This window comes from Microcaecilia unicolor, unplaced genomic scaffold (genome assembly GCF_901765095.1).
Source record: "Microcaecilia unicolor unplaced genomic scaffold, aMicUni1.1, whole genome shotgun sequence".
NCBI lineage: Eukaryota > Metazoa > Chordata > Amphibia > Gymnophiona > Siphonopidae > Microcaecilia > Microcaecilia unicolor.
In genome coordinates this window covers 281186-296989 of record NW_021962947.1, presented here as the reverse complement: position 1 = coordinate 296989, position 15804 = coordinate 281186, and the positions used below count along the sequence as shown (strand labels likewise).

Below are 15804 nucleotides of genomic sequence, written 5' to 3'. Positions count from 1 at the left end.
CAACACATATCTACACAAATTTGCTAAAAAAATTATTTCATTGCAAAAAACTATTTGAAATGAGCCCAACTTGTTCTTAAAGTAACACTATGGAACGAAGGAACATGATAAAAATAAGACACAGCACAGTCTTGTATGTGCCAGCTATGGCTTTCAATGTCCACATATCTATATGCGTTGAAGCAAAAAAAAAAAAAGTGAACCTCTGTGGTTTATCTGCCTTGGGTCTTTGAGAACTGCAGATTGTAACCTCCTGCTACACAGCGAAGTGATATGATGCACCATGGGTTTACCAGCCTCTGCCTCGGCACTAGACCAGTGACACTGAAATGTCTCCACTTCCCTCTATGGGGAAGAGAAACCGATATCACTGCTCTGCAGCAGACAGCGAATCCACCAAGGAGGATCAGGTACATATATGAAAGGCAGGTCAACATCTGCTTCAACTTCTACATTAAAGCTCAAGAAGGAGAGTATTTCACCTGGCTGGACATTAAACCTTCTGAACTATGAGTCTTAAGTTCTCTTTCAAAAATGAATAATACACAAGCCAAGAACTGCAACAAGTCCAGGCCACAATCAGGATGAGGTAATTGCAAGACCTTTAAGCCTGTGCTCTGCTCGTTTCCTTCTTGCCAACTTAGAAGTACAGATTTCCTCTGCCACTGATCATTGAAACTCGACTTCGCCAAGCCTGGATCTGCGTCTGCTGGTAGCTTCTGACTGTTCAGTAAAACCACATGTGGTGCAGTACGTAGGCAGGAAGCTGCTACAGACCTTTCATGGCTGGAGGGAAGAAAGTCAAACAAACCAAGCAGCCCTGCACACAGACTCGAGTTACATGCCCAGCATCAGCACTCTGTGTGCAGGGCACAAGGTTCGTACTGAAGCCATCTGCTTCTCTCTCTCTCTCACAGGACCTGAAACCCCAGCTGAGAAAAGCTAGTTCACACCAATTCAGTACAAACCTTTATTTTTGCTTGCTATCAGCACAGATCTGCAGAGCCTATTGGTACCTGGTGTGCAGCACTTTAGATGGATTTCTGTAGGGAAAGATGTTTATATTCAGGGTCATGAGCTGGCAGTTTCCTTTCCATTTGCTTATTCACTTTATGCCTGTGCACAGTATTAATAAAAGACCCCCACTAAGTGTTTCTGATTCAGGCAACTGGAGAATGAAATGCTACTACTGGCCAGGCATTTGTTGGTTCTGGTGCATAATGTATGACTATTGCGTACATTCTTGGGAGGATGCTGAAATCTCTGAAGGAGGGTCGGATGGTTACTCCTTCAGTGGGTACTGCACGTAGGCTCTTTTTTCCCTCATTTTTGTGGAACTATTTTCTGCTTTCTGCCAGGTACCACTGTTGGAAACAAGGTACTGGGCTAGATGGACCACTGGCTGACACTGCCCAAATGTATTAAAAAGGCACATTTTAGTACAGGGTTCTGGAAGTCTGTGGTCTCGGTCTGGTTTGTTTGTGGTTATTTTTTTTAGTTTTTATTTATTTGTAACATTTGTATCCCGAATTTTCCCACATATTAGCAGGCTCAATATGGCTTACAAAATACCGTCATGGTGGACGTCAAGTCGGTTGATAGCAAATACAAGGGTGTATAGTGATCGAATGAGGTATATGTGGAGGGTCGGAAGGGATGAAGATTGTGTGTTGTCCAGTACGATCATTAGGCATGCTGTGTTTTGGGTGAAGAGGTTTACATAGGATCGTTGGGCTGGGCCTTTTGAAGAGGTTGGTTTTTAGTGATTTCCTGAAGTTCAGGTGGTCATGGGTTTTCACAGCTTTTGGGAGTCCATTCCATAGTTGTGCGCTTATGTAGGAGAAGCCAGATGCGTAGTTGTTTTGTATTTCAGTCCTTTGCAATTTGGGTAGTGTAGGTTTAGGTATGATCTCGACGACCTGACTCTGTTTCTTATTGGTAGATCTATTGGTATATCTTATGCTAATGTGCTTGTTTTAGGTTCTTTTCTATTATTATTTTCATTTAATGTAAACCGATGTGTTCTGCGTAAGTTAAGCAGTAGAGAAAATTATTAACAAACAAACATGAATATATTTGGAAGCATTAGCCAAGAGAAGATATTCACCGATGTGCAAAAACGTCCGAAGACAAAGCTTACTGCCACAACCACTAGGGGTTAAATCAGGCCTTCCCAAACTCGTCCTGGGGAGCCCTCAGCTCGTCAGACTTCACCACACCCCAGGAATATGTACGAGACACGTTTTCCCACACCGGAGACTGGTTTGTGAAAATTAGTTTCATGGTTATTCATTGTGGATAAGCTGAAAATCTGACTGGCTACAGGACCCCTAGGTTTGGGAAGCTCTGGGTTCAACAGAATTAGTTGGATTAAATGCTAAAAACCAGCTCTCTCGTTAAAGGATTATTTTACAAGTACGTCATCGTTTCTGACATTCTCAGCATATGCTGCTGATCAGGCCAGTTCCCAAATTCTCTCGGACAATACTTCCAGCCTGCTGGTTACAATCAAACCCCCACAGAAAAAGCAGGGCGTCAGAAAGATTTCATCTCACCCAGCATCACAGGAAAATGTGGCCTTTCTGTTATTCTCTATTTACCTCGTTAACACAGGTCCCTCCACTCTACCCCACTGCAATCTTTAGGGCAGTGTATTTCTCTCCATGTGAATACTGAATGAGCGTTCAGGAACACTATGTCTGAGAAATCTCGGTTCACACCTGTTCTACTTGTTAACAAAATATCAAATTTCATGCAGCCCTTTTCAGCCCTGAGCCAAACCCCAACAGAGCAGTCACAGCAGATACCACTGCAGAAGAGTGTGGGAAAAGGGCGGATATCTGGTCTGCTGCCTCGATTAATGTCATGTCTGGAAGGCTGCCCACACTGCCATACTGATGTCACACATCTGGATAACTGCCAATGGTGATATCACTGCTGGCAGCTCACCAGTTGAGTGACATCACACATCTGGTGAAACTGTAGTGACATCACTTCCCATTAACAGCCTAAAGCAGCTATAGATCATATATAAATAGCTCCATTATTATAAAATTCTCTTATTAAGCCAAGAGCAATCGGATACAATAACACCAAACAGTACAGGCCAAGAAAAAAATAATAGAAAAATATAAACAAAGTACCACATACCTAGACCCACCCTTAATCCCCTGGACCTCCACACTGGAACCCCTCAGGTTGTTCCTTCAGAGCAGTCCCGAATTCCAAAAAAGCCTCCCCTCTTCCCCTATGTGTTTACCCAGTGCCTTTTTGAAGTCCTTTACTGATCTTGTCCCTAATTACTTCTAGCGGGAGGTCATTCAAAGCAACCATCACCATTTACATGATGCTGCTTTTAAATTTTCCTCCCTTCAGCTTTATTTCATGTCCTCCGGTTCTACAATTTTCTTGTGGTTGGAAAAGGTTCATTTACTAATGGTTACCACCTGCTAATATCTGCCTGCATTAACCTTTAGGAAATGACCCTGTTAATATCTGCACTGTGTGGGTGTAAATGGTTGAAAGGAAACAATATGCACGGTTTCTGTTTTTAAAACACTGACTGCAATGTAGGTGGGCTAAACACGCTCAGGACCACTGCAAATAGTGCGGGTTATTCACTTTTCCCAATACAGTATAGTTTAGAAGGCAGAAAGCCGAACATTAGAGCTGCTGACCACAAAACAATTTACCAATGAGATGCAGTTATCAATGAGCACGCAAAATTACTGACCTGTTAATAAGTGTGCACTGTCAGGAAAAACAAACCAGGACCACCGCAGCAGTAATCTGCCATCCAGTGGAAAACGGCCCACTTCCTGTCAGTGTGTGACTGGTGACTGCCTTACTCAGTGACAGGAAGGGAGACATTTTAAAAATACATGCTGCAGAGTAAGGGGTCATCTCCACCCTCCCCCAAAAAATAAAAATTCCCAGATCTCCCACCCAATCCCCCTTGATCCATTAAAACCAATAAGCCCTTATGTTTAGTGGCACCCCACCCCCACCCTATAACCCTGAAGTCTAGTGGCACCCACTCTCCCTCTCTCCCACCTATAGCCCTAGTGAATCCCCTCCCTTCAACCCCCAAACCAATAGCCCTGGTGTCTAGCAGCACCCCTCACCCCTACCCCCCCAGTACACCTTCACAAAGCAGGAGCAAAGCACACTTGTTCCTGGTTCTGCGCCACCATCTTGGAAAATGGCCTGCCTAACCCCATGTGGTGCATTTGTGAAGGGTCATTCTACCAAATACGGAATTTTTCCCTTATTTGGTAGTCTTTGGCAGACTGAGCCCCACAAAGAATGCACGGTGCGGGGTCAGGTGCCACCATTTTCTAAGATGGCGGCACAGAGGCACGAATGAGTGTGCATTGCTCCTGCTTCTTGAAGGCACACCAGGGAGTGGGGGAAATCTAGGGGGTCCAGGACTTACAGAGCTTGAGGGGTGCTGCTATTGGTTTGGGAGGGGGGTGACACCAGGCACCAAGGCTATTTGGGGAGAGAATTGAGAGCAATGTTGATGAGAGTGGAGTTGGGTGTCTAGGGGTGCCATTAGATTTTCTGCCCTGATACAGAGAGTAAGCAAGACCTGATGGTATATTTGCTGCGTTTGGCTCACCTTAAAATCTTCTATATACTTCTCTATATCAGGGCAGAATACTGTAGCTAATAACCTAGTTACCATTTTTTAAAAATAATTTTCCTTTATTGGAAACCACAGAACAGCATATAACATAGTCTAAACTGAGTGGTACTTTAATACAATCCCACGAAACCAGGGCTGGTGTTAAGACATGCTGGGGCCCAGGACAGAAAAGGAGGGGGCCCACAGTACCCTCTCTTCCCTGCCCCCTCCCTCGATTTCCCTATCCATCATTACTACCAAACATTAAACAACCTTAAATGACTTCTTCACACACAAAACACAGGCAGACCTTCACCAAATACAGAACACCAAAACAGAACTGGGAATGCTAAGAAGTTAAACTCGGCAACTACTGCAACACTGGAGAACACAATCAGTGGCATAACCACGAAGAAGAGAGGGGAGAGGACTTAGATCCCCCCAAATTAACATCTCCTTTGCTGTGGTTGGTGGGGCTCCCCAAGGCTCACCAGCTGATGACCACCTCCTTCCCCTCCTCAGGTCCAGCGACCAGAAGTGTCCAAGCCCTGTAGCTAAAAGTAGTATTTCAGAGCTGCTGTCCCCCCCCCCCCCAACACCTGCTCATCTTTCACACATTCATGAAATCTGAACATGCGTGGTGATGGGGGGGGGGCAGTGGCAATTTGGGGATATTGCCACCAACTGCAGAGCTTGGAGATTTCTGGCTGCCAGGCTGGAGGAGGAGGTTCAGTTGGTGGGGCCTGGGGGGGTCCGCCAGCTCAAGTATTTATATTTGAATTCTGGTAGGGAAAAATTGGTGCCCACCTATTTTGGGCTCAAGCCCCCTCCCTCCCTCAAATCAGCCGTGCCACAGAATACAAACCATTTGTAATGTGCCTATCCCAAAGCTAACATATTCCAGTTAATAAATTCAAAATAAAACACTTTTTCTACCTTTGTTTTCTGGACATTTGCTTTTCCATCATCTTGGTCCCAGTTTCTCTTTCTGCTTTCTTGTCTGTCTTCTGCTAATTCTCTTTGCAGTGTCTGCTGCCCGTTTTTCTTTTCTCCTCTTTTGTTCCATTACCTCACTACACCCATCTCTAACATTAATTTTTTCCTTTTCAGCTATTCCTCCCTTTTTCCTTTTCTGCCTTTTCCACTCAAATTTCATTCTCTTTCTCACCTTCTTTTTTTTTTATTTTTTAGCACCTATCAATTTTCCATCTCCTCTCAGTCCCTCTCTCATTTCCCATCTCACTCCTTTCCCAGCCTCCTACTTCCTTCCATCTACTCCCCATTATCACATTTCTACCTCTGTACTCACTAATCTCCTCTCACTCATTCTTGCCACCCCCCTTTTAACCTCTCCCACATGGTTCAACCATTTCCAGAATCTCCTCTCCTCTCTCCACTCTTATAGCCCACCCTACTACTACTACTTATCATTTCTAACTCTACTAGACATACACAGCATTGTACACTTGAACATGAAGAGACAGTCCCTGTTCAACAGAGCTTACAATCTAATTAGGACAGACAAACAGGACAAACAAGAGATAAGGGAATATTCACACAGACATAGATGGTAACACCAATCCTAAACATGAAACATCTGAAACAACCCCAATCTCATTGCCTGATATCTCCCTTTCCCTCCAGCCCCTAGCATCTCTCTCCCATTTCTTCCCCCCCCCCCCCCATGGGTCCATCTCGCCTCCTCTCTCTCCCCACCCCATAGTTCAACATTACTCTCTCTTCTGTTCTTCTTCCCTCATCCCTTGATGTAGCATCTCTTTCCTCCCTCAATCCCATTGTTCAGCATCTGTCCCTCCCTTCCACCCCTAGACTCAACATTTCTCCCACTCTCTTCCCTCACTCCCATCCCCAGTTCCAGCTTCTTTCTTCCAGAATGCCCTCCCATTCAGCTTCTCTCCCTCCCTCTGCACCACCCCAGGTCCACAATCTCTCCTTTTCTCTTCCCAACTACCCTCCCATCCAGTATCTCTGTCCCCCTCCCTCCCCACCCCAGGTCCAATGTCTCTCCCTTTCTCTTGCCTCCCTCCATTCTGTCCACCATCTCTCTCCCTCTCTTGTCTCCAAGCCCAATATTTCTTCCCTTTCGCCTCCCCCAAACACCCTCGTTCCGCCATCTCCCACTCTCTTTGAACCCTACCTCCACACCCAGTTTAGTTCAAAAACAGCTGCTCCTGGGCAACCCCCATGGACTGCATGTCTTCCCCTCTCTCCACCCTGGTCTGACATCTCCCTCACCTTCCCGGTCTAGCTTAAAAATGTTTCTTACCCACTCGCCCATCCACTCCTCCTGCGCTCAACCATCCCCCCACTGCCGGTTCTTACCCACTTGCCCATCCCCCTGCTGCCGGTTCTTACCTACTCGCCCTCCCCCCGCTGCAGACTGCAATGGCAGAGAAAGAGTGCTGAGGAAGCCGAATTTCACCAAAGTCAGCATGTTTCTCAATTGCTCTCGGGCCAGAAACCTTTGCTCAGAAAAAATATATTTTTAAGCTAGAGTGGGAAGGTGAGGGAGACATCAGACAGGGGTAAAGAGAAGGGCAGGACATGCTGGCCCACGGGGGCCCCCTGGAGCTGTGGGGCCCAGACCAGCTGCCCTGTTTGCTGCCCCTAAAGCCGGCCCTGCCCGTAACCCCATGAAACCCTCCAGTCAAAATCAATTGCTCACAATCAGCAACCTATGAAACACACCGTGTTGTTCCTTCACAGTGGTACCTGGTGAAAACATATGGGGAAAACCAAAGCAACATCCTCCCACCTCCACAATCCCAGTGTTACAGCATCACAAGTTCAGCAGAAGACTACACGATCTATGTGGAAATCTATCCCAATTTGGGGACCACACTTGTTGAAATGTCCTCGAAGCCCTCAGGGACCCCAGCTTTACGTCCAATCTCTCTCATCGTATCAGCTGATATAGCTCATGTCTCCATTCTGTTATCATTTATTTATTATAAGAAATGCCATACTGGGTCAGACCAATGGTCCATCTAGCCTTGTATCCTGCTTCTAGAAGGTCAATCCAGGTCACAAGTACCTGACAGAAACCCAATTAGTAGCACCATTCCATAATACGAATCCCAGGGCAAGCAGTGGCTTCCCCCATCTCCATCTCAATACAGACTATGGACTTTTCTCCAGGAACTTGTCCAAACCTTTTTTAAACCCAGATATGGTAACCACTTTTACCACATCCTCCAGCAATGAGTTCCAAATTTTAACTATTCTTTGAGTGAAAAAATACTTTATCCTATTATTTTAAAAGTATTTCCAAGTAACTTCATGGAGTGTCCTCTAATTTTTGTACTTTTGAACGAGTGAAAAATCGATTCACTTTTACCCATTCTACACCTCTCAAGATTTTGTAGACCTCAATCATACCCCCCTCCCCCTCAGCTGAAGAGCTCTACCCTCTTTAGTCTTCCCTCATATGGGAGCAGTTCCATCCTCTCTATCATTTTGGTCGCTCTTCTTTGAACCTTTTCTAATTCTGCTATATCTTTTTTTGAGATACGGCGACTAGAATTAAGCTGTGTGCTGATGTCCATTGTGATGAACTCATTTCTGTATTGTTCGCCCACTAATGTGCACGCTGAGCTCTCGTTAACCATGAGCTGTGGCCCATGATAGTTTTCCACAGCAACCCCTCAGTCTGGAACAAAATGTACACAATTTCCACTTCAAATACTTCTCGACCTGGGACTGCAAGATCAATTACAAATCTCATTTCAGAAAGAAGAGTTTTTAAATATGAAAATAAAGCTCCCACAAATGTCAGGGCCACTTGGGATAGCCTGCTGGTAGTGAAATGGAGCTCAGTGTCAGGGCTGGAAGTAAAAAGGTATAACTCCAGCCAAAGGAGAGCCAAGGATTACTCTTCTGTCATGTGGGCATTGAAGGAGGCTACATCCCTCAGAGAACCCAACAAAGATTAATGAAGTAACTCTTCTACATACGACAAAGAAGAAAATGCAAGTGTCAATCCTAAGAGGTGAATCAGGTAGGAAGAAATAAATGAAAAAACTTTTCAGGAGAGGACATGCTCCACAGCCATCTGGAAATGCAAAGTTTCTGAGAGGTTATTTCCACACATCTAGGAAACATGGGCTGCATTTCTCATGAGAAGAAACAATGCATCCAGTCGCCATCAAACCAGAGATACAGCTAAATACATCTAGATCATGACTTCTCCAAATGGAATCGCTAACTCGCATTTGTGGTCACAACCTGGATGAGCAGGGGGGAAAAAAAGCACCTCATTGGCTATAATTACACTGTATGGACCTAATGACACAGCATCGGCTGTGACACTGGGAGCTGAGAGTAGCAGTATGAATGGAAAGGCAAGGCCTCACGGATTGCATGCTTTCTTGGCCACAATAATGGGGTCGTGGCCACAAAACGTTTGATAAGCATTGAACTAGATAAAGAAGAAACCTCGAGACTTTTCTTCCACCATGTGAGTTCCAATTACGTATCTGAAAACTCGTCAAGCATAAAAATATCTTCTAGTTTCCTCTCATTAGCATCGTGCGTAATGATTACTAAAGGCCTTTTGAGGTTTTTTTTGCTATTAACAGTTACAATGACAGACAAATAACCAGACAAACCAATGTCTTCTCACACGCACACACTGTTGCATTTTAGGAAAAGAGAGCATTACTGGTATACTTGCTAGGAAAAACCCCAATCGTTAACACGAAACAGCGGTACAACGCTCAGGCCAGATAGAGAAAGCAGTATTGCAAATAATCCACCTTTCACTCCCTGGAAAACTACATGTGGCTCGCTGTTTTGTCACTCAATGTACTTTAACAAACACAGTGGGGTGATTTATAAAAGCCTGTTTATGCGCAAAAAAAATATTTTACAAGTTACCCCATAAAGTACTTCATAGATTAGATGCCAATGCAATTAACATTCAGGCTTACCATCAGAAAGGAAATTCCCCCATCCCTATCCTCACCTCCAGTGAAATGCGTGAAGGTGCATGAATGAAATTTTCCCACCCTCCAGTGAAATGAGAGAAAGTGCGTGTGTGTGTTTACCGTCAGGAAGAAGTTTGCAGGACAAAGCATCATCCAGGTCTCTGGCAGTCGCTGGGTCAATGGTAAAAATGCACTCCTTTCTGTGGAAAAAGAAGGAAAAAGAACTGCTTAAGTTTCTAATCTCTCATTAGCGCCACTAATACACACCCTGATAATTCAGAATTCTAACCTGTAAATCTAGAGCGCCAGTGAGGAAGATACGAAGGAAGAAAGCTGCTTTTCTTACTGAAAAAAAAAAAGACCAGCAGGAATACTGCTTGCAGAAACAGCCAGTACGATGCACGATGTGCAGGGGATACCTACGGCATTCACGCTTTTTTTTAACGTCAGCTAGAGAACACAGGCGGTGGAAGGGATCACACACTTTGCAACTGCATGGGCTGCTCATCTTAGGCCTCTATATGAACATACAGGCTTCATCCCCTGCACTCCTGCTTTCCAGCACCTGAGTGCGAAATACAAGTGTATCTGCATCACCAACTGGATTAACAAATGTTAAAGCTGTTAAAATAACGATGCAGTTCTCAAAATCACAAAGGAGCAATGTGCTTTGTCTGCTTTCATGTTACACAGAAAAAGGCCACAATACTTTTTTTTGTTGTTGTTACATTTGTACCCTGCGCTTTCCCACTCATGGCAGGCTCAATGCGGCTTACATGGGGCAATGGAGGGTTAAGTGACTTGCCCAGAGTCACAAGGAGCTGCCTGTGCCTGAAGTGGGAATTGAACTCAGTTCCCCAGGACCAAAGTCCACCACCGAACCACTAGGCCACTCCTCCACTGTTGCTACTATTTCAGATTCTACATGGAATGTTGCTATTCCACTAGCAACATTCCATGTAGAAGTCGGCCCTTGCAGATCACCAATGTGGCCGCGCAGGCTTCTACATGGAATGTTGCTAGTGGAATAGCAACATTCCATGTAGAATCTCCAATAGTAGCAACATTCCATGTAGAATCTCCAATAGTATATTTTATTTTTGTTACATCTGTACCCTGCGCTTTCCCACTCATGGCAGGCTCAATGCGGCTTACATGGGGCAATGGAGGGTTAAGTGACTTGCCCAGAGTCACAAGGAGCTGCCTGTGCCTGAAGTGGGAATCGAACTCACTTCCTCAGTTCCCCAGGATCAAAGTCCACCACCCGAACCACTAGGCCACTCCTCCACTGTTGCTACTATTTCAGATTCTACATGGAATGTTGCTATTCCACTAGCAACATTCCATGTAGAAGTCGGCCCTTGCAGGTCACCAATGTGGCCGCGCAGGCTTCTGCTTTTGTGAATCTGACATCAGACTCACAGAAACAGAAGCCTGCGCAGCCTTCTACATGGAATGTTGCTAGTGGAATAGCAACATTCCATGTAGAATCTCCAATAGTAGCAACATTCCATGTAGAATCTCCAATAGTATCTATTTTATTTTTGTTACATTTGTACCCTGCGCTTTCCCACTCATGGCAGGCTCAATGCGGCTTACATGGGGCAATGGAGGGTTAAGTGACTTGCCCAGAGTCACAAGGAGCTGCCTGTGCCTGCAGTGGGAATCGAAGTCACTTCCTCAGTTCCCCAGGATCAAAGTCCACCACCCGAACCACTAGGCCACTCCTCCACTGTTGCTACTATTTGAGATTCTACATGGAATGTTGCTATTCCACTAGCAACATTCCATGTAGAAGTCGGCCCTTGCAGATCACCAATGTGGCCGCGCAGGCTTCTGCTTCTGTGAGTCTGACATCCTGCACGTCGTCAGACTCACAGAAACAGAAGCCTGCGCAGTCATCTACATGGAATGTTGCTAGTGGAATAGCAACATTCCATGTAGAATCTCCAATAGTAGCAACATTCCATGTAGAATCTCCAATAGTATCTATTTTATTTTTGTTACATCTGTACCCTGCGCTTTCCCACTCATGGCAGGCTCAATGCGGCTTACATGGGGCAATGGAGGGTTAAGTGACTTGCCCAGAGTCACAAGGAGCTGCCTGTGCCTGAAGTGGGAATCGAACTCACTTCCTCAGTTCCCCAGGATCAAAGTCCACCACCCGAACCACTAGGCCACTCCTCCACTGTTGCTACTATTTCAGATTCTACATGGAATGTTGCTATTCCACTAGCAACATTCCATGTAGAAGTCGGCCCTTGCAGGTCACCAATGTGGCCGCGCAGGCTTCTGCTTTTGTGAATCTGACATCAGACTCACAGAAACAGAAGCCTGCGCAGCCTTCTACATGGAATGTTGCTAGTGGAATAGCAACATTCCATGTAGAATCTCCAATAGTAGCAACATTCCATGTAGAATCTCCAATAGTAGCAACATTCCATGTAGAAACCCCAATAGTAGCAACATTCCATGTAGAATCTCCAATAGTAGCAACATTCCATGTAGAATCTCCAGTAGTAGCAACATTCCATGTAGAATCTCCAATAGTATCTATTTTATTTTTGTTACATTTGTACCCTGCGCTTTCCCACTCATGGCAGGCTCAATGCGGCTTACATGGGGCAATGGAGGGTTAAGTGACTTGCCCAGAGTCACAAGGAGCTGCCTGTGCCTGAAGTGGGAATGGAACTCAGTTCCCCAGGACCAGAGTCCACCACTCTAACCACTAGGCCACTCCTCCACTACTGGTTCCAGACACAGCTTTTCTAAAAGGCTACTTATACCGCATCTCCATCCATTTCCAGGCCTGCTCCCAGCAGTAATCATTATTCTGTATCAATTAGGATTTGTTATATAAAGCTATTTAGCTATTTCTTAATTCATTAGGCTGATTCCTGAGGGAGTGACTCACTGAATCACAAAAGCACCAATCAGGTCCTGGTATGTGCGATGACCTCTTCATGAGGGCACAGCTTCCAGAGGGAAAAGGGAATGGCAAGAAAGCCATTTAATAAAATTAAGGGCGGTCGTTTTCTGCTGAGCAGCATATGGGGAAGGAAAGGGCACCGAGGTGGTCAAGGCACAGAGACGGATCTATTTTATTTATTTTATGCATTCTTGTATAGAGACAGCATAACAACTAACTGCCTTCACGAAATCATTATCCCAAAGGAGCCAAAGTTACACCTGCTCTGAGGCAGAATTAACTTTATGCATGTTCAGGTACAAATTGGCAGGGGGGAGGGAGGCTAAGACTCAAAGAATCATCGAGAGAGTGGGGAGATAAGTAAGCTCCTAAATATTGGGGGATTGGTGAGTAGGTAAGACTCGGCAGTGGGGGGATGGGCGAGCAGGTAAGACTCGGCAGCAGGGGGATGGGCGAGCAGGCAAGATTCAGTAGCAGGGGACGAACGAGCAACTATGAACCGGCTGCAGGGAGAGAGGTGAGAGGGTATGAACCGGCAGCGGGGGAATGGGCAAGTAGGTATGAACCGGCAGCTGGAGGATGGGCAAGAACTGGCAGCGAGGGGATGGTCAAACGCAGCAGGAGGGGATGGGTGAGCAGGCAAGATTCAGTAGCAGGGGACGAACAAGCAGCTATGAACCGGCAGCGGGGGAATGGGCAAGTGGGTAAGAACTGGCAGCGAGGGGATGGGTGAACAGGTAGAATCTGCACTGAGGGATGGGCAAGCAGGTAAGAATTGCAGTGGGAGGGTGGGCAAGCAGGTATGACACACATACTTGATAGAACACACCTCTAAGTGTGTAAAATGAGATGAAATGGAGGCACTAAACAGTGTAACTGCCTGCACGGATTTCTGCTCGCAGGCTGTACAATTTCTGAAAGGAAAAAAACGTGTATATTTTCCCTTTGAAAAGTAGTGCAATTTACGTACCTCCCTCTGTACAAATCAGGAGTCCATTATAAAAATTACCCTCTAAGAATTGTAGACGTACTTTCTGCTATCTCACCTTTGCTGGTCTGAGGCCTGCTAAGCCTGAACCATCTTTACCAACTGGATTCTACAGCCTGTGGCCTGAAAACATCAGAAACCATTAGAAACCAGTTTTCTGCCAAAGGAAAATTACTGCTTGGCATACCCATGATGACTTCATCCAAGGACACGTTGTTACTGCTAACTAGCGTCCAGTTACCTCCTGGGAAGCACAGAGGAGCTTACTTCACGGAGACAATGGCTCCAGAAGCATATGCGAATCAAGAGGGAGTTTGCTACCATTCGACTTGTGACTGATAAAAAGTATCTTTGCTGCTATCACAAGACCTTGCATTGTCCACCATGAATTCTGCTGGACAAAAGTACACTTTTGTGATTAGCTATCACTGAGCAAAAGGGATGTCAAATTTGGACTGAAGAAGAGAGAAGGGCAGAAGTAGAACACAGAATTCGGATATACATAAAGTATCACATACCATGTAAATGAGTTTATCTTGTTGGGCAGACTGGATGGACAGTTCAGGTCTTTATCTGTCATCATTTACTATGTTACATATGTAGAAGACTTGCTGGTGACTAGATCGCTCTCAGACTAACTAGAGAGACTGATTTTCCTACACACAACAGTGAACTGAATTCATTGTTAAACTGTACAGCGCTGCGTAACCCTAGTAGCGCTCTAGAAATGTTAAGTAGTAGTAGTGATAAAAGCCGACAAGGTCAGTTCTGCCACAGCACTGAGGCCATACCCAAAAGGCTGTGTAATCAGTATACAGAGTAAAAAGACTTTGGATTTTATTCTGGACTGAGAGAGACTCGCAGAGAATTCTGCTAGAGTCTCAACAGAGGAATTCGATTCTTCACCCACTGCATTATGGACTTCAGGGTAAGAGAAGCAGGATTTATTAACTATACTTCAGTGTATAGTTAGTCTAAGGTTTTTGTCTGTGAAGGACTAGTTTCTCACGATTTGTGGTCAGTAGGATAACTTGCTGTCAAGAGTATGTAATCTACGATAGATAGATAGATAGATAGATAGATAGATAGATAGATAGATAGATAGATAGATAGATAGATATAGATAGATAGATAGATAGATAGATAGATAGATAGATAGATAGATAGATAGATAGATGTATTATTGGATAATTTATCATAATCTCCTTAGGATATTACTGGTGTGATCATATATCTTTATTTATATAGATCTATCGGTGTAATAATCTTATTTTTGTAGTGCACAGATATATATTTGTAACTTACTTTGCATCTCAATATTGTTATTTTTATAACTATCAAAAATAATATATTTCATCTTGGCATGGTTTTGCATTGGTAGTCAGTCTGGCAGAAACCGAAGAGCCAAATAAGAGGTACAACTCATTCCCTAGAAACCTGTCCAGAATAACTTATTTAGTAATTTTCTGCCAGCCCACGTCTCTTAGCCTACAGAATCCCCAAACATGTGCTTCTTTATGACAGCTATTCATAATTTCAATCAGTGTAGCTACATCGGTATTAAGCGACTTAGCATATTTGTACAAAGGACTGAGTTGGAAGATTTTTGGATTTTACCCCTTCTTCTATCATATGTTTTACAACAGCAACATAGGTCCCTATGTGCTTTCTAAAGCAGGCTTACAGCCCAGCCCTCTAGTGACACCTGAAACAGGCCGTGTTTCGGTCTCAAGGCCTGCATCAGGAGTCCAAAACATCCGAGACGTTGTTCAATATTTGATGTTCTTGAAGAAAACTCATAACTGCTAATTTCACATAACAGTGTCAAAGGAACACACAATGAGTCTGAACATTGGCAGCACCTAGCTGGGCCGGTGCCAAATTCAACTCTACATGACTATAAGGGAAAAGGAAATGAGACTTGATATACCGCCTTTTCTGTGGTTCACATAGGAAATACAGATACTTATTTGTACCAGGGGCAATGGAGGGTTAAGTAACTTGCCCGGAGTCACAAGGAGCTGCAGCGGGAATTGAACCCAATTCCCCAGGATCAAGGTCCGCTGCTCTAACCGCCAAGCTATTCCTCCAATCTTCAGACTGATCGTTTTATGTTCGACACTGTTACGTGAAATTAGCAGATATAGAGTTTCTTCAAGAACATCAAATATTGAACTTAACGTCTCAGATGTTTGGTTTGCAGGCCTTTAGACCAAAACACGGCCCATTTCAGGTCCTCGGTTAATGGAATAAAGAACTTTTTTTAATACAATTGCAAACTGCCTTGTGTGTGTTTGTTTTCTCTCCACTGTCT

The 15804-nt window shown here is 44.6% G+C and overlaps 1 protein-coding gene across 1 annotated transcript in view; it reads right to left on the bottom strand.

The window, feature by feature from the left end:
* Positions 1–8225: 8225 nt before the first annotated feature.
* LOC115458686 (DIS3-like exonuclease 2) overlaps positions 8226–15804 on the bottom strand; it is a 110470-nt gene continuing 102891 nt past the window's right edge. The window contains exons 12-13 of the mRNA XM_030188514.1: positions 9694–9773; positions 8226–8347 (exon numbers count right to left, since the gene is read on the bottom strand). Coding sequence (XP_030044374.1) covers positions 8226–8347; positions 9694–9773 — 202 coding nt within the window. The remainder of the gene's footprint in view (positions 8348–9693; positions 9774–15804) is intronic.